Source organism: Setaria italica, chromosome V, assembly GCF_000263155.2.
Source record: "Setaria italica strain Yugu1 chromosome V, Setaria_italica_v2.0, whole genome shotgun sequence".
Taxonomy (NCBI): Eukaryota; Viridiplantae; Streptophyta; class Magnoliopsida; order Poales; family Poaceae; genus Setaria; species Setaria italica.
Genome location: NC_028454.1, coordinates 35,414,386 through 35,435,718, shown reverse-complemented (window position 1 = coordinate 35,435,718; position 21,333 = coordinate 35,414,386). Strand labels below are relative to the sequence as shown.

At 45.2% G+C, this 21,333-nt stretch overlaps 3 protein-coding genes and 1 long non-coding RNA gene across 6 annotated transcripts; 1 reads left to right on the top strand and 3 right to left on the bottom strand.

Moving 5' to 3' along the window:
• Window positions 1–200: 200 nt before the first annotated feature.
• LOC101770978 (fe-S cluster assembly factor HCF101, chloroplastic) lies at window positions 201–4,288 on the bottom strand. Of its 2 annotated transcripts, none has more exons than XM_012846426.3 (15): window positions 4,053–4,288; window positions 3,829–3,954; window positions 3,403–3,545; window positions 3,255–3,305; window positions 2,819–2,974; window positions 2,604–2,747; window positions 2,382–2,524; window positions 2,143–2,212; window positions 1,952–2,047; window positions 1,774–1,863; window positions 1,634–1,687; window positions 1,437–1,560; window positions 1,128–1,252; window positions 498–620; window positions 201–381 (listed from the first exon to the last, which is right to left on the bottom strand). In XM_012846426.3, the coding sequence occupies exons 1-15, from the start codon at window positions 4,135–4,137 to the stop codon at window positions 301–303; spliced, it is 1,611 nt and encodes a 536-aa protein (XP_012701880.1). In that variant the 5' UTR covers window positions 4,138–4,288; the 3' UTR covers window positions 201–300. The 2 variants fall into 2 exon arrangements, with proteins under 2 accessions (XP_012701880.1, XP_004969777.1); XM_004969720.3 differs by having other exon boundaries at window positions 3,829–3,951; window positions 4,053–4,287.
• A 1,159-nt stretch (window positions 4,289–5,447) lies between these two features.
• On the bottom strand, window positions 5,448–7,991 carry LOC101769907 (protein SODIUM POTASSIUM ROOT DEFECTIVE 2). Its single transcript, XM_004969717.3, has 3 exons — window positions 7,518–7,991; window positions 7,288–7,363; window positions 5,448–5,891 (listed from the first exon to the last, which is right to left on the bottom strand). The coding sequence occupies exons 1-3, from the start codon at window positions 7,737–7,739 to the stop codon at window positions 5,734–5,736; spliced, it is 456 nt and encodes a 151-aa protein (XP_004969774.1). The 5' UTR covers window positions 7,740–7,991; the 3' UTR covers window positions 5,448–5,733.
• Window positions 7,992–10,865: 2,874 nt separating this feature from the next.
• LOC101769234 lies at window positions 10,866–16,532 on the bottom strand. Of its 2 annotated transcripts, none has more exons than XM_022826488.1 (9): window positions 15,826–16,532; window positions 15,107–15,409; window positions 14,079–15,013; window positions 13,408–13,525; window positions 12,823–12,927; window positions 12,140–12,300; window positions 11,865–12,053; window positions 11,354–11,423; window positions 10,866–11,268 (listed from the first exon to the last, which is right to left on the bottom strand). In XM_022826488.1, exons 1-6 carry the CDS (start codon window positions 16,371–16,373, stop codon window positions 12,234–12,236), a joined length of 2,076 nt encoding a protein of 691 aa, XP_022682223.1. In that variant the 5' UTR covers window positions 16,374–16,532; the 3' UTR covers window positions 10,866–11,268; window positions 11,354–11,423; window positions 11,865–12,053; window positions 12,140–12,233. The 2 variants fall into 2 exon arrangements, with proteins under 2 accessions (XP_022682223.1, XP_022682224.1); XM_022826489.1 differs by having other exon boundaries at window positions 12,140–12,175; window positions 15,826–16,531.
• Window positions 16,533–19,614: 3,082 nt separating this feature from the next.
• Window positions 19,615–20,462, top strand: LOC101768967. The gene is made up of 2 exons (XR_215274.2): window positions 19,615–19,947; window positions 20,159–20,462. It is a non-coding gene; the product is annotated as an uncharacterized LOC101768967 (long non-coding RNA).
• Window positions 20,463–21,333: the final 871 nt, after the last annotated feature.

Sequence of the window (21,333 nt, the reverse complement as noted above, 5' to 3'; positions counted from 1 at the left end):
TAACCATTCGCTAATGATGGATTAATTAGGCTTAATAGATTCGTCTCGCGATTTAGCCTAGGGGTTCTGCTATTAGTTTTATAATTAGCTCATATTTAATCCTCCTAATTAGCATTCGAACGTGTGATGTGACAGGGCTAAAGTTTAGCCCGTGGCATCCAAACGCCCCCTATCGTACTGGTTCTACAACGTGACCAGCATTCAAAATTCACTGTAGACCTATGAATTATCTGAGAAGCTAGTTGCAACGAAAGCCTGTTTTTCTTGTCCCCCTGAGAACTGAACACGGCTTCCACTGTATCATGAGGCCACTGCAGGTGTTGCTGCACGAGGAGCATCCACTAACCGCTCAAGCATTTCCAATTGGTCGTAAGGTGCTATCTGCAAAGCATCAGACGCATATGCATTTTAGATCTATGCATCCATTTTTCAGATGCTTTCATATGCTCCAAATATGACAATACTTAAGATGAAGTAAATCCATTTTGTCATGTTACCTGACTAAATCCATCGGGCCAAGTTATAGAAACAGCGTAGTTTCCCATCGGCCTAATCTCTTCAGGCTCAATGTCGTCTGGTACGTCGTCGTACTGAATTTTCTGCTCTCCTGTCCACTCATCCTGTAGAAAAGGACTTTGTAGTTTGTAAACAAGAAAAGCAAAGTTGCAGCAAATCTGTTTCTGAAATATAAATCCATGCATGACTGCATATTTGAAAAACAAATTAGAAGAAAGAAACTTGATCCTGGGGGAAAGACATCCCCCGAGGCATCGCATTAAGAGGGGATCCTCGATCTGCAGGGTGAGAAAAAGGCCAGAAAGCTGGCTGAACAGGACGTCGCCTGCAGCACCTGTAACTCTTAAAGATAGTGTATCTCGAGGGGCCTTTGTTTTGTGTGTGTGTGTGTGTGTGTGACCCAGTACCCAACCACCGCACTCCATGTACATTCTCATATTTGAAAAATATAAATACCATGCATTTGGAACTCTGATGACGGTGGCCTATGATCAAACTTAGAAGTAACTTATGATCTGAATATGTCAAGATGCTTTTAATTGGAAGGATTAAGAACTATTGTTAGAGTCATATATATCCCACATATCGAATGATGGAAAGCAGATACATACCACGCTTTGAGCAGATCGGTCATTCCGTCTGACTGTTGCTGGATGCAACAAGAACTCTTCATCTGAATCTGGCACTTTCACTCTGATTGCTCTAATTGATCTATCATAGGACACTGCTGTTGAGACTGAAAACAGAAAAAATAACAATTTTAACACAGCATTAAATAATAAGTATGTCTCTTTTCTTCATATGTATGCGGAAAAAGATTTGCACCATTAATTTGGTATCTTTTTTTGTGTGCCAATTTTGCAACTTTCTACTTCCCTGAACTACTTTTCCAACTGCTAGATTGCAAGCTTTTAACTTACCTTGTTGCCTAATTTTAGCACATTGTTGAACAACACAAACTCCAAGATTTTGAAATGTCTTAGCAACATCTCCTTGGGGATCAGCCACTACTTCAGGAATTCCAGTATCTCCAGAAGCTGAAAGCTGTAAACATCACCAAAACTGTGATTTCTACTCTCTTATCTAGTCAACTGTAAGTAGCTAGGATTGAACTTACAGTTGGCCGTATTGGCAAATCGAAGAGGTTAGGTATTCCAAACTGCTGCACAACCTGAAACAGTGTTTGCATTTTAAAAGCAATCCAACAACTATTCAAGTGAATTATGCTATGAAATAACTCATATGTTCTTGTCTTGCCTGAGTTCCAGAGCCTTGTCCGAATGGGTAATACCGCTTTCCATCAGCATCAAAGTAGCACATGTTCTCAACAACTGCAACACAAGGAACCTTGGAACAGAAAAGGAGACAGAAACAAGTCAATACAAGATTAAGCACCTCTGGTTTTTAATGCATCACATTGTGCAAACTTATACACCTTCAGCTTAGAGAACATCCTTACTCCCTTTGCAACATCAATGAAAGCTAGCTTCTGAGGCGTGGTAACAATAACAGCTGCAGTCAATGGAGCTACCTGACATTTACAGATATGTTATATTTCACAATGCTTTGAAGGATCGTTCATATTACTGCATATGGTTTACACAACATATAGGCTGTAGGTACCACCTGACAGAGTGTTAAGTGTATGTCGCCTGTTCCAGGAGGCATGTCAATGACAAGGTAGTCAAGCTCGCCCCTTTACAAAATCAAAACATAGCCAACTTATTTATTACCAGGAAATCAATAACATTCTTGAGAATATTACTGAACTAGTGAAGGCTATGCCTGGTGAGAATGCCCTATCTTTTATGTGCATGTTATGCCTTTAGACAGGTAATTCATATCAGCATTGCACGTTTGCATACCAGTCAGTAGTGGTCAGCAACTGATTAATGACTCCTGAAACCATTGGACCTCGCATGATTGCTCTTCCTTGTCCAGCAAATCCAAAAGACACCATTTTGACGCCCAGATACTCAGTCGGAAGGATAGCTCTGCTTTCTGGGTTCTAAAGGTAAGTCTGTTTACCATTATTAGTGCAAGTACTAAATTCCATGCTAACATAGGAGTTCAACCAGGAGGTTTACCATCACTAGCAATCGGTTCTCAGGAGAAACCATAGTTGGTAAGCTTGGACCGAAGACATCAGCATCAAAGATTCCAACCCTGGCCCCCATTCCAGCTAGTGTATATGCTAGATTTACAGCAACAGTAGATTTTCCAACTCCTCCCTGGAAATAAAAATTCTTTACTGAAAGGAATGGTGAGATTTTCTGATGTGCACAAAGTTACAAAGGCTTGCCTTGCAGCTTGATACTGCTATGATGTTTGAAATCTTCTGTAGTCCTTCTGGAAGCTCCCCTCCATATACCGGCTGTGCAGGTTGTGCAGACATTGTGACGTCTACCTTCTTGACCCATGGAAGTGCTGCAACAACCTCGTTTGCCTTTTGTTCAAACTGTACAGCACAAACCAGTAGGGTTTACTTAAAATGGCTAGTTGGAACTCAGAAGTCGGAACTGATAATGTAATGTGGTCACAAGAAGTATTTATTACTTTACTTATATTGCTGAATGCTTTTGACTAGCAGATTTATACAAATCAAGTTTTCACATCCATATATCCATGCACAATAAGCATAACATACAGCTAATATGTCGCCAGCAATTATTCTAAAACAAAGACTTAGCAAATAGTTCTTTAGAGAAGTAGATACGAGATACAGGTGCTATACTTGCCTCGTCTTTGATTGGACATGCGGGAGTTGTCAGCTCCAGACGAAATGAGACCTGAAACATACCCAAGCTTAAGTCACCATTTCCAACAGACATGAATCTCATCGCCCATCACAATCCTAAATTGTTAATGTAAGTTTCCTTTAATTACCTCATCCAATGCATCACCGATCTCTAAATCCTTCACAAACCCACACGAGACGATGTCCGTACCGAAATCAGGATCAATGATTTGGGAGAGTGCTATAAGCACATCCTTTTTAGCATCATCCACAGAGGTGGCTGTCGCAGCAGCTGTTAAATTAAAATAGAACGTTTTTATTTTAATTTAAATAGAACGTTTTGAGCAGCATGCACACGTTGCAACTTGCACGTACGGGACGCAACACATCGACAGACAACACCATACACAGTGGCCCTGGGACACGCCGACTCATACAGACATGAGCAGAGTTGATTTTAAGGGTTCGTTAGGACTTAGGACTGATATTACGGTTCTATGCTAAAACAAGGAGCTCCTCCGGATCGTTAGTCAGTAGAAACATACGCACGTGCGATAGGTGTCGTTGAGGCTTACCACCGGACGAAGCAGCAGCCCTCGAGCACCGCCGCCGCCGGCTCGCGCGGCGCGACGAGGGAAAGCAGGCGCGCGACCGGCTGGAAACCGCGGCAGGAACAGGACCCGCTGCTGATAGAACCCCTGCTGCAGGTACCACGGAGTGATCAGTCGTAATTCAGTATCACCTACTGCGTGGGGTGGGGAGACCGCAAGAGTGATACGACGAGGGAGAGGCACTTCACCTCTTAGGGCCGGTGCGGTTGGGGGAAGGAGATGGGAAGCCGGCGGCGCGAGGAAGGAGGCGGGCGCGGCATGGAGCGTCTGCATCGCCGCGCTGCCCGACGAGGAGAAGCCGAGGGACGCTGCTCGGCTCGCGGTGAGGCTGTGACGGAGAGCGGGCGGGTGGAGAGGATGAGGGGGAGGGAGTGGCCGTTTTGGGCCGCTGGCTGTGTGGATTTGGTTGCGTCCCCGCCGTCCTCGGCTCCTGGCTTTAAAGATTGGCACTGCACGCGCAGCGAGAGCGTGGAAAGCACAGAGGCCGACGCCGATGCGATGGATGCCGCACGATACCTCTGCCCAAGGAAACAAAAAAAAAATTGTTTAAATATGGTATTGCCAGTCCAATCCAATTTTTCATCCGAATGGACCGATTTGATCTTTTCCCTACCATTCCGTGGTATCACGGTGAACTTCGCTGCCACACCTGTGTAATCAGGAAGGCATCGATGGTGGCGCGTTACGGTTTCATGAACCGAACAATGAAAGGTATCAGCACCAAAGAAAAAGGTTGTTGCTCTGAGCCACATGGTAAGATGCTTTAGAACTCTAGGTGGTTGGTGACGCAGTCTCGGTAGCGACGGCCATGGCCAACAAGAAGACAATTGGTTACAACCTCCGTATCAAAATGTTTATCGCTGTTAATTTTTACCATAAAAATTTGACCATTCATCTTATCAAAAATTATAAGATGAGTTCGCGTTAAATTAATTAGATTAGTCGTACGGAGAATTTTTTTTTTGTCTCGGGTATATTTGCTAGTGTAATATAATTTCTTGCGCCCATCTCGCTAGTCTGGGCCGATCAATTTCTTGCGCGTGGGCCGGGCCCAACATCGCGCGTGGCGTGGCACCACTACGAACGGCCCGTAAAGGCTGCGGCTGGGCTTCACTTTTCTTCGCGGCGCGGCATCCCGCGTGGCTTCGCCCGTTTTCCATCATCACGAGGGCGCGCGTCGTGTGCTGCCTGCCGCCCGTCCGTCGTCCGTCGGACGCTCGCGGCCAGCCGAGCCCAGTCGGGGGCTTCTTCCCCTCCGCAGCCCCGCGGTCGGGCTTGGTTTGCGGGCGCAGCAGCCTGCCGTTTCGTTCCAAGCGTCGTGTGCCGGACGGCCGGGGCCGTCGGTTAAACTAAAAAAACTATCAAGCGGTGCGGCGGCTGGCTGGGGCTGTCTCGTCGCGCATTGTGTGTCGTGAGCTCGCTGATAGAGACCGGGACGACGGGGTGGCCGTGCCCCGTCGATTTGCGTGGTGGTTGGTGAGTGTCAATCGACATGTTTCGGAACCAACCGATAATAGCAAAACCTGCCACAGGCACCACGCTGCAGACTGATGGGCACGTATCGGCAACCTCTTTCTGTCCCGAAATGAAAACCTGAGAATTCTTTCTGGTAACTGAGTGAGTGCACGTACGATTGGCTCGGCCGCGCGTACAGGCGGCCAGGCAAAAGCCTCTTGACTCTTGTTGTACACAGCCACACGCAGACACGCTCCCCAATTTGCCCTTTACATAAAAACCCAGAGCAACATGTTAAATGAGTACGCAAGTACGCATGATGGAGGTGAGGCCGTGAGCGTTGATGCCATGCCGATACGTGAGATCGATCTAGCCCATCATCTTTTTTATCTAGCCCATCATCTACAAAACAACCTATCCGCGGCTTGCTGCTTGGGGTTGTTGCTGGGGTGCCACCCACAGCTCCGCGAACTTCATCACCTTGGAGATGCTCTCCAGCACCTCGTAGGGCGTGATGTCCCCCGTCACCACCACCTTCTTCTTCTCCAAATCCACCTCGAACCACGTGACACCTGCGCACGAAGAAGACGGGAAAAGTAATTAGGTCATGAGTTGTTACACGTAGCACCAGAAAATCTACTACTAGAATATTGTTACCATTGAACTGACGTGACTAATTAGAAAGCAGGCTTCTCCTTTGGGAGCAGGTGAGTTCTGTACGCTAGTAAGTACTGCCGTACTGGACGGTAGAACACTGAGCACACACAGCACCGACAAGTGTAACCGAAGCACGAGCCGGAAATGTGCCCGTTCCGTTGCAACGAGCCGCCTGGGTGGCGGAGGCCGTGCGCTCTCGTGCTCCCCGCGAACTTTTATACTAGCCGCCAAATCTTGGCCACCGACTGCCTGCCTCTCCCAAAGTTTTCCGGAGAAGGTAGGCAGTGCACCACCGGCACCAGGCAGCCGGGCACGCACATGTGCACAGTAGAAACATGTGCCGGGGCACGCGTGTCCGCGGTTCTGCCCGCGCCGCACAGCCGAAACGACAGGACGCCAACTCACGAGCAGCGGATGGTCACTGGCGACCGACCGCAACATGCATGCTCAATGTGACTGATGACTGTCAGGCACAACCGGCATGCCTGTCAGGCAGTCCGTGCTCGATCACTGTTCGCCGCGGAACAGCAGCGGCGCATCGCATGGAGGGGCCGAGGTCCGAGGGGACGAGGGGAGGGTGGTCGAGATCGTCTCCGCCGGGTCTCGGTTCTTCTTGTTATTGCTGAAGTTGTAGTAGTAAAATGATCGGGGCGCGCACAAAGGTCAACCGCCGGGGCGCGTTTTTCTTGCTGCGTCAGGCGATCTTGACCCGGGTGCCTGGTCCCTGCTCCTGCTCTGCTCCGAATGCTCCATCCTGAGCTCTGTAACTTTGTCCTCTCTGAAGACCGTGCTCAGCTTCAGCTCCCATCCCGAGACACGCGCCCATGTGCTATTCCTACCACTACTACGAATTGAAAGGAAAAGGAAAAAGGATGTGTGCTCAGCTTCTCCTCTATCTATAGATGTGTGCCATTTTCTCGGCCGGCGATTACTTCGAGATTCTAGAAATACATGTCAGTGTGTTTTGCTTCACTGATAAGAAATGAAACGCTTGAATATGCATGAACGCATCGAGGAGATGGCTTCCTTTTCTTCAAACAAAGCATCGAAGAGACGATGAAGCAAAGAGACGATGTTTGGCCGTTCCTCATGTTAGCAAGTATGGCCGGTAGTTAAGATAACTTCATCTCGCAGAAGGAAGTACTGCTAATCTTTTACACTACCGTAGACAGTCACTCGCATAATGAACGGAAGGTGAGAAAGTGTACACGTACTTAACCGTGCATCCTTTTATCCCCTAATAATGATCTATAAAAGGATTCCGAACACAGCCCCAAAAGTGGATAAACATTAAAGGATCAGTTCTCATACCGTCCATCTTGGAGATGTGCTTCTGGACTTTCTTGGCGCATCCGTAGCAGTGCATGGACACCTTGAGCTCCACAGTCTGCAACACACAGATGCAGCAACAGAGAGCATACACATCAATAATTACGCAAAGGTACCCAGCTCAAACAGAGGTCAACATGTTCTTCTGCACAGGCATCTATGATCTATCCATCTACTATATGAGAGGGACAAACTAGCGATTGCTTGCTTACCTTGGGCTCCAGATGGAAAGCAAGGGTTCTTGCAGCTCCATCGACCAAGTCCCTGAGCTTCACGAGCTCCTCCAGCTGGCTGCTCACCAGGGCCCTCCGCTCGTCGGCCTCGTCCTCGTCCTCCTCCTCCTCCACGGAGTGCACGCAGGCGCAGGTGTTCGCGCACAGGGAGAGCGAGAAGCAGTCCAGGACCCTGTCAAGCCCCAGCTTCCTCCTCCCCATCTCTCTCCCCTAGTCTCCTTCCTGCTCTTCCTTCCTCTCTGCTGTGCCCAGTGAAGCTTCTGCAGATACAAACACACGAGGCAGGCCTACCAATGCAAAGCACCGGTTGAAATGGGGGCTCAAAGAGATGGAGGAGATGTATATATATATAAGCAGGAGGCAGGAGGGTTGGAGTGGTGTGTTACTCAAAAGCTTGAGCAGCTTCCGAGAAGTAAAATTTCAACTCCGGTTTGAGTTGAGGAGCAGACAATATGGCGAGCTCTCCATGTGACAATGTGCTAGCTTATTGGCGCTGGTGGAATAATTATGCGTTCGAGAAACACATTGCAGGGCTAAATTACAATAATACAAAAAAAATATATGATGCAGCAAATACTAATAGAAAAATGCCTTGATGAACGAAAAGGTTATTAGCAATATAATAGGCCCAATCATGCAACAATGAACGCCTGGCCTTTCGCCATTATTCAAGTAAGTTGCAACAGATAAAATAAAAACCTGCAGCTGGTTAGACGTCAGCGGTCACAAGTTGCCACATACGTGCCTTTCACTGGTGCACATCAACAGACATGTAGATCAGTATTTGCATGTATGGCCTGTGTGCTATAGTACTACACTAGCTCATTAGGTAGGGAATACGTGTCAACGCTAGCAGAGCAGCGAGAGAAGGCGTACAAGTAAGACGGCACAATTTACCATATAAAACCATATCCGCTTGCGCTCGCGCCGGCGAGAGGACAAGGCTTAAATTTGGCCGGGGAATATGAAATGCCCGTAGGTCGCCTTCAGAGACGTATGCCACAGCAGCGGTTGGAGCCCTCCTCGGTAGGCCACGACTTGGCAACCGATCGACGACCTTTTAACCTTTTGGGCTTTTGGCAATATCAACAAGAATGTAACGCCTTCAACTAATTTTTTTTTTGCCAATTTGCTAGCAAGACACTCCCTTCTTAGTGCATACGCAACTCTTTCACGCATTCTTTAAAATAATAATCACAAGCGCACCATCTTTGGTGCAATGCTGTCACCTTTTGATTGCCCAAAGTGCACTGCAGTGCGCTTCGACTTCGTATGACAGGATATGAATGCGACCCCATCCCCAATTAGGATGAGTGTCACGACTAATCAATAGTAGTAGTTAATGTTCTTCTTCGATGCAATTTAATCATAAACCCTTCCTTCTTTATAACAAGGCATGCAATTTTTTATCCTTTACTTGCCGAAAGCGCGACGCGCACCAGCTTCATGTGAGAGGATATGTCTGTCCAATTAGGAGACATTTTGATATTTGATATCCAATTTATAAACCTTTCAAGATTTGACACTCATATCACAATAACATATGGGGTCACTCTGAGTTATTGATATGTGGATCACGGTGTCAAATCTTGAAAGGCTTGAGAATTCAGGGCCAATTTCTCAATTAGGAGGAGCGGCATGAGTAATCAAACACCTAATGTTTGTAGTTACGCGCGACATCTCCATCGCTCCCACTCCCAGCCTTTGGTGAACAGTGGCGGAGGGGAATATGGTGGTGGGGCCTCTCGCGATTGAAAACTGTCTGCTCTATGCTCGAGGACGGGGCGCCCATCTATCCATCTATCTGAAAGGTTCATGGGTAGGTAGCCAAGGGGGAGCAGACATGGCCGGTGGGCCCGGCACGGAATTATTGGATCAGTGGGGGCAGCGGCCATGATGCCATACACTTGTCCAGCATGGATTGGCTGTCCCCGTGTCACTTGTGACCTGCCTGCCCCTCTGCAAATTGCAATGCTGATACTTCGGCCTGGTTTGGTTCGGTTAAGCACCCGTCACATCGAATGTTTAGATACTAATTAGGAATATTAAATGTAGACTATTTACAAAATCCACGGCGAGACGAATCTATTAAGCCTAATTAGTCCATGATTTGACAATGTGTTGCTACAGTAAACATTTGCTACTGATGGATTAATTAGGCTTAATAGGTTCGTCTCGTCGTTTAGCCTCCACTTATGTAATGGGTTTTGTAAATAGCCTACGTTTAATACTTCTAATTAGTATCTAAACATTTGATGTGCAACTTGCTAAAAATAAGCAAAGGGAACCAAACACCCCGTACCCCCGTAGCAAGGAAACATGCATGAGACGGCTGGCCTGCAATGCCTTTTGCATCTTCAGAGATGGAGCAAAGACATTTCATGGGAAGAACGGTAAAAGCCGTAGTGTTTGTACAGTTCTTCAAAATGAGAGGTGACGTGTGACTAGTCATGTGCCAATTGATAGATCAAGGGAGCCCAAGGCCCGTGCCGTTTATGCTTTTATGCCTGCTAGAGGAAGAGAGAGACCATGAGAAGGTAGAGGTGAGCTAGAGTGGGCACTTTCTTGCTAAGAATGCCCATCATTTGCTTGGGGAAAAGTCACTGTACGTCAAGGCCCTTCGGGACAAGAACCAAGCTGTTGCATATGCGAGTGATTATGGATTTCTGATTTCTTAGGGGGTGTTTGGAAGGCATGTGCTAAATTTTAGCACATGTCACATCGGATGTTTGGACACTAATTAGGAGTATTAAACATAGCCTAATTACAAAACTAATTGCACAACCCCTAGGCTAAATCGCGAGACGAATCTATTAAGCCTAATTAGTCCATGATGACATGTGGTGCTACAGTAACCATTCGCTAATGATGGATTAATTAGGCTTAATAGATTTGTCTCGCGATTTAGCCTAGGGGTTGTGCAATTAGTTTTGTAATTAGACTATGTTTAATACTCCTAATTAGTGTCCAAACATCCGATGTGACAGGTGCTAAAATTTAACACCTGCTATCCAAACACCCCTTTAGTGTTGTTGGCTATCAGTCCTGGGGTTTGGAGAATATGGCTTGTAGCTGATGCTGATGGTGATGGGATGCGGCTTGCTGACAGCTCACAGGTCGGAGTGGCCGAGTGGGCTCTTTTGCCATATACTAGCCACCAGCCAGAGGGGGCAACCGGCAACGTGAGGATGTTTCGCCGGTGGGGCGGCAAACGAATGGATGCTGGAGCAAGGGGGCCTGGAGTGTGCCGTGGGCGCGCCCAGCACTTCCTGCTCCCACTCCCGGTTTCGCCCATTTCTCAGGAATACCCATGCATTTCCAGCCAGATTCACGGGACTCGAATAGTGGTTTCTTCATTCATGTCAAGCATACATATAAGTAAACCGAGCAGTACAATAGGTCTCCCCTCTTTGCAGGGGCAGCAAGTCGCATGAATTTGACACCAGGCTCACCTGAGCAACTTCCCTGCTGTTCCAGCAGTTCGCAAGCCGTAACTGAACAGAGAACCATACTGAATAGCAGTCTATCCTGCGTGCCTGACTGGCTACTGCGAGTTTCTAGCTACCAGAAGCATGAAACCAAGTTCTTAGTGAAATGCGTGCATAGCACATTTTCTTCAAAAGGCGAGCAACCCAGCAGGAAGCTACTGCAGAAGACGAAATCAGAGGCAGAGCTGAACAAGAGTTAGCGTCAGTAACCGCCACCTCAGGTTCTTCTCATGATGAGAGACCTGCAGGGAAATGAAGTAATAACCAGTATTATGCTTGTGAGCAACGGTAGAAACGGATGGCGTATTGGATATCACGAGTTCTCACCTAAGAGTGGGATACTGCAACCCCATAGAATGGTCCAATTCATGCAGATGACCACAGCAGTTAGTCAAACCTGCAAAAGATGCAACGTTCTCTATGACTGGGAGGATCCCAATGCGTATATTTTCGGAATGTATCAACGGTAGTTTGCTTTTCTAGCGAAAATTTAACCGAAGCAAGTTTGGGAACTATGTGATGGCCTACACAACCAAGAAATAAAGCTTCCTATTTTTTCCCAAATAAAATAAAATAAAATAAAAACCATATTCTGAGACTGTTCACATAGACCTGCTAAAATTCCTAGATTAAATCACATTCTCAACTTATGAAAAGGAAAATTCTAAATAGCAATATTTCACTGTTGATAACTACTAACTTTAGCTTATTGTCAATTCCAGAGCCTCCGAAGTAGGGAACAGGCACAGCTATCGACACTTCACTTGTAAGCATTTTAACGGAAATGCAAAGAACAATATGGGATGCAACTCACGAGCAGAAAACACGTGTGCGTTACCTGCTAGGTGAAGAAAACAAAAGAGAAAAATCTGTAGTTCTATAAGAATCCGGGGAGTTGGTCTTGAGAAAGATCTGAGCTGTCCAGCAAAATGGCAATAGATCATGCAAATTCTACAGACTCAAAGCTGGTTTAGTGAATCCACTTCAACTGTCAACTTTTCACAAGGCAAAGCTCATCTCCGAGTATCTGAAATTGTAAGTCATGTCAGTCTTTGCACTTGGTGTTAGCACATGGGTCATAGACCTAATAAATTTCAAAGTTTTTGAACTTGCCTGCGACTTCTGTTACGATGATGAACAGGTTCATGACTAATATCAGAAGAATAGCCAGTTGAACACAAAAGAAAAGAAAACAGAAAAAAACACATTAGTTGGTTGGATATGGTATTTCTTGGGAAGTCAATGAAATAGGATCATTAGTTGCACCATGGTCTCTGAATGGAAAAGAAATGAACTTCAGTTAATAGGCATTCGTTCTTGTTTTGCTGACTCATATCATTCAGAACAGAAAAGGTACAGTGCATTTTAGCAAGCATGTTGTAATGTAATTGGCAGGCAGTGCATAGATGGAGAAACATGACCAAAACAGACTGGCAGGATAAAGATTGGGAACACACAGCTAGAGAAACAGAATCTTCAGTGTTATTACCAGCAACTATTGAACAAAATAGCCAAATTAGAAAATCTGAGCTCTGAGACTAAGGTGATTGAACAATCTGTATGCTGATAGTTCTAAAAAAATTATACATTTAACATCAACCTAATGAAGGAACCTGGATCCTTAGCAGTATTATGTTCAGATTTCAGAGGATAAACTCTAGCTGCCATTGGAACTGTGGTTAAAATATCACATAATACATCTGGTCATAAATACTCGCTTTGAATATGTACCAAGAAATGAGAGTATGGTATCTAAATCTGTAATACAAGGCATGATATCGATGAGTTTGATTTACCTTGGCGATGCTAATGAAGATGCAAGTTTGAGACAATTACTGCCAAAATTAGGTGGACAGCTTGTTCCTTCCTGAACCCCAGTAGCACCAGTCAATATTGGCAACCTACTTTCATTAAAAATAAACCAAAAATAGGGATCAGATGTAAGTTTATGAACATATACGAAATAGGAGAGCACAATCCAGTTTTAATCAATGCCACATCTAAGTAGTAGTGCTGGTTATCTGTGAAGTGTCAGAATCAAAACAAGCCAGATTGAAATACACTGCAGCTTGGAGTTAATTTGGCCATCAAACAGACAGTTATCAAGTTTTCTTCCAGTTGATTGCACCACTAAACAAAATACCAACAAGAATTGATCAATAATTCAAGCTGTTAAGAAAAAAAATAATAAAATTTCAAAAGGAAGTACACAGATTAAAACTATAAATCAGAAGAATTAAGGTTAAGTGCACCACTAAACTCAAGCTGTTAAGGAAAAAAGTGGCAAATTTCAAAAGGAGGCATACAGATTAAAATTATCAATCAGAAGAGTTAAGGCATAGTTCTTTCATAAGATTTAGGGAAATTTAACTACTGCATACCAGGTCATTGGTCCCATTTCCGAATCGCCATCACGTTGTTGACCCACAAATCCCGGCAGAATCATAGAAACAGAGGGGAAACCAGGCCCCATAGGATGCAAGCCACTGAACAGCATAACTACAGTGTAAATGCAGTAAAATGTTAGCCTATGGTGTTCGCAGCAGGACTACAGCTTGAAATGCACAAGTGCAATTGGAAAAAAAGGATGGTAGGGGTAAAATAAAACAAAACTGCATGGCAAAGGAATGTGAAGAAAATGAGACAATCCCCCATATGGTAAACATAATACAAACCTAGAGCTTTAAGTAAGAGCACAAGTATGAATCACATGATAGCTAGGCCCAATCCTTATTTCAGAATTACCATCAATGAGCAATAATAAAGTTTTTCCAACAGCTAAGGTAGGGGTATAAACTTGGCGATTTTTTTTAAAAAATGAATAACCTATCAAACTCATCCTGAAATGGTTAAAATCAGTTACTCGGTTGATATGCACTGGAGTAACAAAGAGGAAAAACAAACCAAATATCATTTCCACTTTGACTCAATTGAGTGAAAGTATCCATTCCACACCATGCAAGAATAAAGGTCTTTCAAATGGTTTGATTACTTGACAGTTTTCTCTTATGACATGCATAGATCCTTATGTATAGCAAAATGGTACACAAACCTGGCAATTTTGTTGGAGTGCTAGTGGAACCTGGTTCATATTGGGTAGAGCTTCTTGCTTCCATATCACCAACAAAAAGGCTGCCACCATCGAAAAAACAGGTCCTCTCTGCTCCCTTCATATCATCTTGCACTGTTACTTCCGATAGCACTACAGAACTGCTTGTTTCAGGGGGTGCGGTGGCCTCGCCATCATCAGATGAACTTATCAGTGTTGTTTGTGGATGAGATTGAATTTTGCTGGTACTGGTATCTTTCTGAACAAATATCTGAGCAGATGCCCTTGGTGTGGGTACAATTGGTGGTTGAACTGACCTTTGCTGACAAACTGCAATCTGGGGTTCAGTACAAGGTCTGGTAGTCTCAGCAACGTTTACATCTCTAACTTGATCCCAGAATTCTGAATTTTTGCTATATTTATGTGATGTTGATATAGGATGCAAAGCAGAGCATGGCATGGTGTCGATAGGAACTATGCGGTGAGAATCAACAGCGGTTCCATGCTCAGGAGATGCAGATGGAACAAAGGCCTTCCTTCTGAAAACGGGATGGGACTGTGGTGTCAGAGAATTATGTGCCTTATGCACAGCTGACGAGAACAATTTATTGAATGTTACACGTCGTGCTTTCTCTCTTTGAATAAAGGATTGATTGCAAGGAAGGGTTTGTTCATGCTGCAAACTTGCTTTATGGACAGCTGATGAGAAGAGTTTATTGAATGTTATGCGCCGTGCTTTCTCTCTTTGAAAAAAAGGGAATTCTTGATGGGATGATCTAGAAGAGTAGAAGGGTGGTGGAGCTGAACTTGTGTTTGATCTAAAGGTTTGATTACAAGGAAGGGTTTTTTCATGCTGCAAACTTAGAGTCTGAGAGGAGTGCTGTCTCATATCTGCATTTGATGAAACCTCTGCATTCTCTGATCTGGAATATGATTTGCTGAAACATAGGCAGCAACACTGTTAGTGCTAATCAAGCTAGCATTATCTTTCACAGAGCACAAAAGGAGAGGAGAAATGGAACTCCACTTACCTAGTCGTCTGATGAGATTGGTAGGTTCTGGATCCTTTTTCTCTGTACACGTTTTGCTTTTCACTGTAGCCTTTAACATTGCCACAATATGAATGAGGTTGTGTCTGAACATTGTCAAAGCTCTTGGTATCACTGTAGGATCTGGTTCCTTCAAAATAACCATTGTCAACACTCTGCATGATACCCACACTGTCAAGATACTCACTCTTGGTATTATCATGGAGATTTATCTCATTAAACCGATCATGCACCCATGCCGCCTCCTCTTTAGGATTCCATATCTTTTGGCCACCAAAAATTTGCCTGAATCAGTGACATGGATATATTAGGAAGCTACAAGATATGGTCTGTAGTTTCTGAGCATTGGCAACGATGAATAACTAATGCAACTAAATGCCAATTTTTCTGTTGAAAACTCTTGTGCAACCAGCGAAGCGATCTTTGCAATCTGCCTTTTCCAGCTATACATGCTAGAGAATATATTTTTTCTAACAGCGCCAACTTATTCGACAGTCTCCTCCCCATGAGTGAATAATTCGCACTATAGAGCATGCAGTGCTTCCAGTAATATACCATCGCAATTTTACACACGACAGGTTCAATTTGAAAATAGCAGCAGCATCAAAACCTCTTAAAAATTCCGACTAACATTCGGTCTACTGCTCAGATAAACAAGGGAAGAAGAAGAAGCGACGAGCCAAGGACGCGAAATTTAGAACCTTTGGTGCCCGCGGATGCCGTCTTCCTGGCCCCGGAAGCGAGTGTCGTGCTGGTAGAAGGCGCCTGCCGTCGGCACGGCGTAGGCTGCATCCTCCTCCTCCTTCATTTCCTCCTCTTCTCCTTCCACCGCCGATTCCTCCTCCTCTCCTTCCACCGCCAATCCCTCCTCCTCGTACTTTCCTTCGTCCTCCGGCGCCACATCCACCTCACCGGCCACCAATTCGACCTCTCCTCCGCCTCCGCCGCCAACACCTCCCGCCTCGCGCTCCTCGAACACGTCCCCGCATTCCTCCTCCTCGGTGCCGTAAATCCCCTCGTCGCCGTCGTCGTACAACTCCGCCGCGCCCTGCCTGTCGGGGTCGGACTCGGAGTCGAACACCGTTGACGGCGGCGGCGGCGAACCGCTCCCGCCGCCGCCCTCGTCCTCGTCCTCCTCCTCATCGTCGCTCGCCGCCGCGCGACGCCTCGCCGCGGGGAGGGGCGCGTCATCGAGGTCGCTCTCGTACTCCGCTTCCGCCTCCCCGCCCGCCTTCTCCGCCTCCGCCATGGGTGGGAATGGGATGGGTGGGGTTTAGCCAATTGGGCGAGAAATGCTAGGGTTTAGGCTAGGGTTTGAGGGAATCTAGAAGGTCCGAGGGTTCCCGAGCTCCCGACTGTACGGTGAGAGTGGCCGCCTCCGCCGAGAAATACTCCGTGCTGATTTGCCGCCGCGAATTCGCTTGATCACCTTTTTGGCCTGTACGGTGAGAGTGGCAGGAAGTGCTCGTCGATCGGCTTGCTTTGTCGAGGTGGGGTGTTCAAACGCCGGAGTAATGTGACGCTGATAGGTGGGCCCGGGCGATGACACCGGGCAGCGGTTCCACCAAGGTAAGCGGTTCTTCACTCCTAAGCAGCGGGCTCCTATCTGGGCCGTCCGATCGTTTTCAGGTGAGGGCTGTCGTGCGTTGGATTGTCGCTCGATGGCAATGCGTCCCTATGCGGCTCTACAGATAATCAGCACCTGTCCTGATTGTGCGATGGCTAGGACTAGCCGACTAGGCGACTGGGAGTTGAACTTATCATTGCCCATATTTTTTTTAGCTGAGCGTGTGCTACTCATTATTAGTTCATACTCCTTCCGTTCCAAATTAGTTCCAAATTAGTGTTCGTTTTAGCTTTTCTAAATATATATCTTTTGATACACACATAAATATATACTATGTCTAGGTACATAGCAAAAGTTATGTACTCCATCTACCCCAAATTACCGTTCGTTTTGACTTTTCGAGGTACATAGCTTTTGCTACGTCTAGACATAATATATATCTAGGTGCATAGCAAATAGATAAGCCAAAATAAATAGTAATTTAGGACAGAAGGAGTATCTAGAAAAGTCAAAATAGAGTCCTACTTTTGTTTTGCTGGGAAGATGGTCGGCGCGTTATCACCGTATCTGTTGTCAAAAACTAACGACTATGCTATTACCTTGTATGCTCCTGTACTATATTTTGCAGAAAAAAGTTTTTGGTTGTTTGATGTTATGGGATGATATATAATTGAGTTGAATTGATCTGGTTTTCTTTTCTTTCTAATAGGTTGGCATGAGTTGCCGATCAAACGGAGAAAAGTTAAGTTTTTAGCTTTGAGTACAAATCGAAAGCGTATCACAATAGGAAAAAAAAAAAGATAAAGTGCTAAGGGAAGAGCTGGAACTAGATAACTAGAAAGCCATCAACCGCCCATCAACCCTGAAGAAACAAACATTACTAGAAATACACAAAACTTTGACTAATCTAGTGTCCCCTTCGTTCTGCATTTTGCTCTAGGATCAACAGGACAAACAAAATTGGTTGTTGCGACAAAGATCGTTCCTACTCTGGAAGATAATACAATTCATCGTTACAAGTTATGGATCCATTCCTTGCAATATGATATTTGATCAATATGTATGCCATGCTTCCCTTATATATGAACTTGATGACTTAAATTTGTGTGTCATGCTTGACTATAGTTTTAGAGAAAAGGCCCGGAGTGTCCTCTGCATTTTCAACTTTGCTTGTTGGTAGTGTTTTACTGCTGATCATGGGTGACTAGAACCCGTCAATCAGCACGCATATACTCCGCAATCCATATGTCAATCCAACTGCTACAACACAAACTAGCAGCATAACTAGACTACAAAAAAGTATCGGGGCAACATGAGCTCGGTACTGGTGGCAGAGTCTCCTCCAGTAAAGAAGACCCGGTCCGACAGATTCAGATGTGTTCTTGGCTTCTGCCTGCCATTCTTTCATGCTAGTGCAGTAGTACATGTCCTTGCATATGTTGTTTGTAGGGACATCGATGATGTAACAAAGTCTCATCTACATAGTTTCCATAATTTCAAGAGGGATGAAGTTTTTATTCAAAAAGCCTTCTCTGAATTTAATATATTTTCTACCCCCTTCTGCAAACTCTGATAGGGGCAAATCTATTGGTCTGATCGATGTAATAGACTTGCACTAGCTAGCAGTAATCAACTGGTCAGTATGTAGTTTTCGGTGGTGAAAATTAATATAGGTAATTCCATAATACTCCCTCTGTTCCAAATTACAATTCGTTTTGGCTTTTCTACATAACATATACCTATATTTAGGTGCATAGCAAAAGTGATATATCTAGAAAAGTCAAAACGAATTGTAATTTGATACGGAGGAAGTAGATTACATCTTATGTATGCTCATTGCAGATTACTAGTTACTACATGCATTATTTGCCAGACAAAGTTTTTCATTGGTCTTCCATTGTCTCACCAAAATAAAGCCCCTTTCCTGAACAAGAACTCAACAAGGCAGGGGCAAGCAAACAGCAGAAGTTAGCCATGGACAGTAAGTTCTATTGTTCTATTGTCTTTTGGGCTGCACAGGAACAAAATATTTCATTTAATGTACTCGGTTTAATTGCTAGTCTTACACTACTAGTGGAAGCTGATGTGCTTATCTCCTATGTACTCATCCATGTGTCCAAAGGCACTCAATCCACCGAAACTACAGCCAAGGATACACCAACCTGACGGCTACTAAAACTGCTAAAAGCGAGTGCTCTTGATCTTTTTCTTCAGTTACACGCCCTTTTCATGTGAGTTGATTACTTGCAAGTTATGAGTTATGGCCAGTTGAAATCGTATTACTTCATCTCAACTTGTCACATGAGCCATTTATCGATTATTCGTGCACACCAGTAATCCCTAATTCAAATTAATTGTGTCAGCCTTGCCAGCCTGTATTTTTTCTCTGCACAATCCTTACCTTCTCTCTTTTTCTTTCCCCTTTTCTCTTCTATTAAGAGTAACTAGTTAGCAACAGATTATTTTTCTAAGTCGTTTCCAACCACTTTTTGTTTAACCGATGAGGCTTTGACACATCAACAAGAGACCGCTACCAAAACCTGAGTGAAAAGAGGTACAAAAATCAATCAGAAATTTATCCTATTTTGCGATGAGTTCTGACTTCTGACTTGGCACAGTGCAATGCCACTACTACTCTGGTTTGATAATACCAGGCGCTAGTTTCTGACCTGACATGATAACACCAACCCGGGCTACTAAAATTGCAGGTGCTAGTGTTCCTGATATGTTTTTCAGTTACACGCAGCTTTCGTGACCCCAGCTGATGGAAATCGTAGTGCTTCGTCTCGAAGCATCTCACCTATGTGCCGTTGATCGGAGATCGGACGAGCACCGATGCATAGTTGAGAAGAACAGGGCGAGCCTCGCCGGCCTATAAATTGGGACGCGCACCCAGAGCAGCTGCACACACCCAAGCGGCCAGCCAAAGTGCCAAACCCCTCTCGATCACCCACCCATCCGAGCAAAACAACCACTCGATCGGTGAGCCTGCGCTGCGCACGATGGCGGCCGGCAACGCGACGGCGCTGAGGGCCCTGGTGGTGGTGACGCTGGTCTCCTTCCTCCTCATCCAGGGAGTGGCCGGCGACTTCGTGTGCTGCTTCTGCTGACTGCTACAACGCCTGCAAGAACGACCCTAGCCGTCCCAAGGACAAGGTAGCCTGCCACTGGGAATGCTTCAACAAACCCAGTTGCAGGTTCAGCTGCAAGAACCCCGGTCACTGCGGGCGGCACTCCTCCAATGGTGACGGTGACGGTGAGTTGTCCTCCTCCTCTTTCTATCTCATCATCTATAACGCCTGCTGGTTCGTGTGTTTCTTGCAAAGGTCATTAGCCTGATCTGCCATGTTCAATTCTCCTTGTATGCATACGCCTACCTAGTCCAGTAGTCCATGTGTTTTCTTCTCTGCGGTGATTGTTTGCCTGACTTGCCTTGTTTCCTGTGTTTCATTGCTGAATTCTTTCAGACGTGGGTGTGGCCATCGCTTCCGGCGGAGGCAGTCTGGGCATGGTGAATGGCACTGGAGCTGGAGGAGCCGTCGTCGCTGCCGGCGGTGGCAATCTGGGCATGGTGAACGGCACTGGAGAGGGAGTTACTCCTTGAGATCTGGAGGAGTCTGCATGGAGAATGGAGGCTGAGGAGGACGGACATAATCTGGTGGAGACGTAAAGGCTGAGAACAATGCATGCTTGTGATGAGATCTGTTCTCCATTCTGGAAGGTGTGTGATGGTTGTGACTTGTGACGATTATATATAGACTTGATCACTTACATTTGTGTGTCCCTGTCTTTTTATTATAGATGCTTGACGATTAATGTTTAAGAGCGAAGGCTTGGAGTGTCCTATGCAAGTGTAACTTTGCTTGCTAGTACTAGTGCTTTACTGCCGACCACGAGTGACTAGGATTGGTCAATCTCTCCCCAAATATTCTGCAACCCTTGTGTCAATTGAACCGCTAGAACATAAGCTACGAGCAGAATTAGATCACCAAAATAGTGCAATGTGAGCTCGGTACTGGTGGCAAGAGTTTCTTCCAGAAAAATAAAACCCAGTCCAACAGATTCAGATGTGTTTGGCTTCTGCTTGCCATTCCTTTCATGCTACTATGCTAGTTCTCTTACCTGTGTAACTACGTTGTTTGTAAGGACATCGATGCTGTAACAAAGTCCCATGCACACAGTTTCCATCATTTCTAGAGGGATAAGGTTTTCAATCGACAAGCCTTCTCTGAATTCATTATTTTGCTAATTCAAATCTACCGTATGTATATATTCTTCCCCGTTCTGTGCGATTTGATACAAGCAAATTAAATCTGTATGTATTTCAGTATGGCCTCAAACTAAAGCAAGCGCACATGGCATGATTAACCGGGAGTTGAAATTAAGTCTCTATACTACTGTAGGTTAATGATGCAGTATGTCTTGAATTTAGTGGAACGTTTTTTTCTAGTTTTTCTCAGTTGTTCTAGAATGTTTGATTTGATGGATTTACAAAGCATGCATGTCATCTCTCCTAGAATATTTGATTAATCATGTGTGGGGCATTTCTTTTGCCTGCCTTTGTTGGTTTGGTCGACGTGATAGACTGTCACAACTCACAAGCTAAAAGTAATCAATGTAGGTAATACCGTAATAGGTTTCG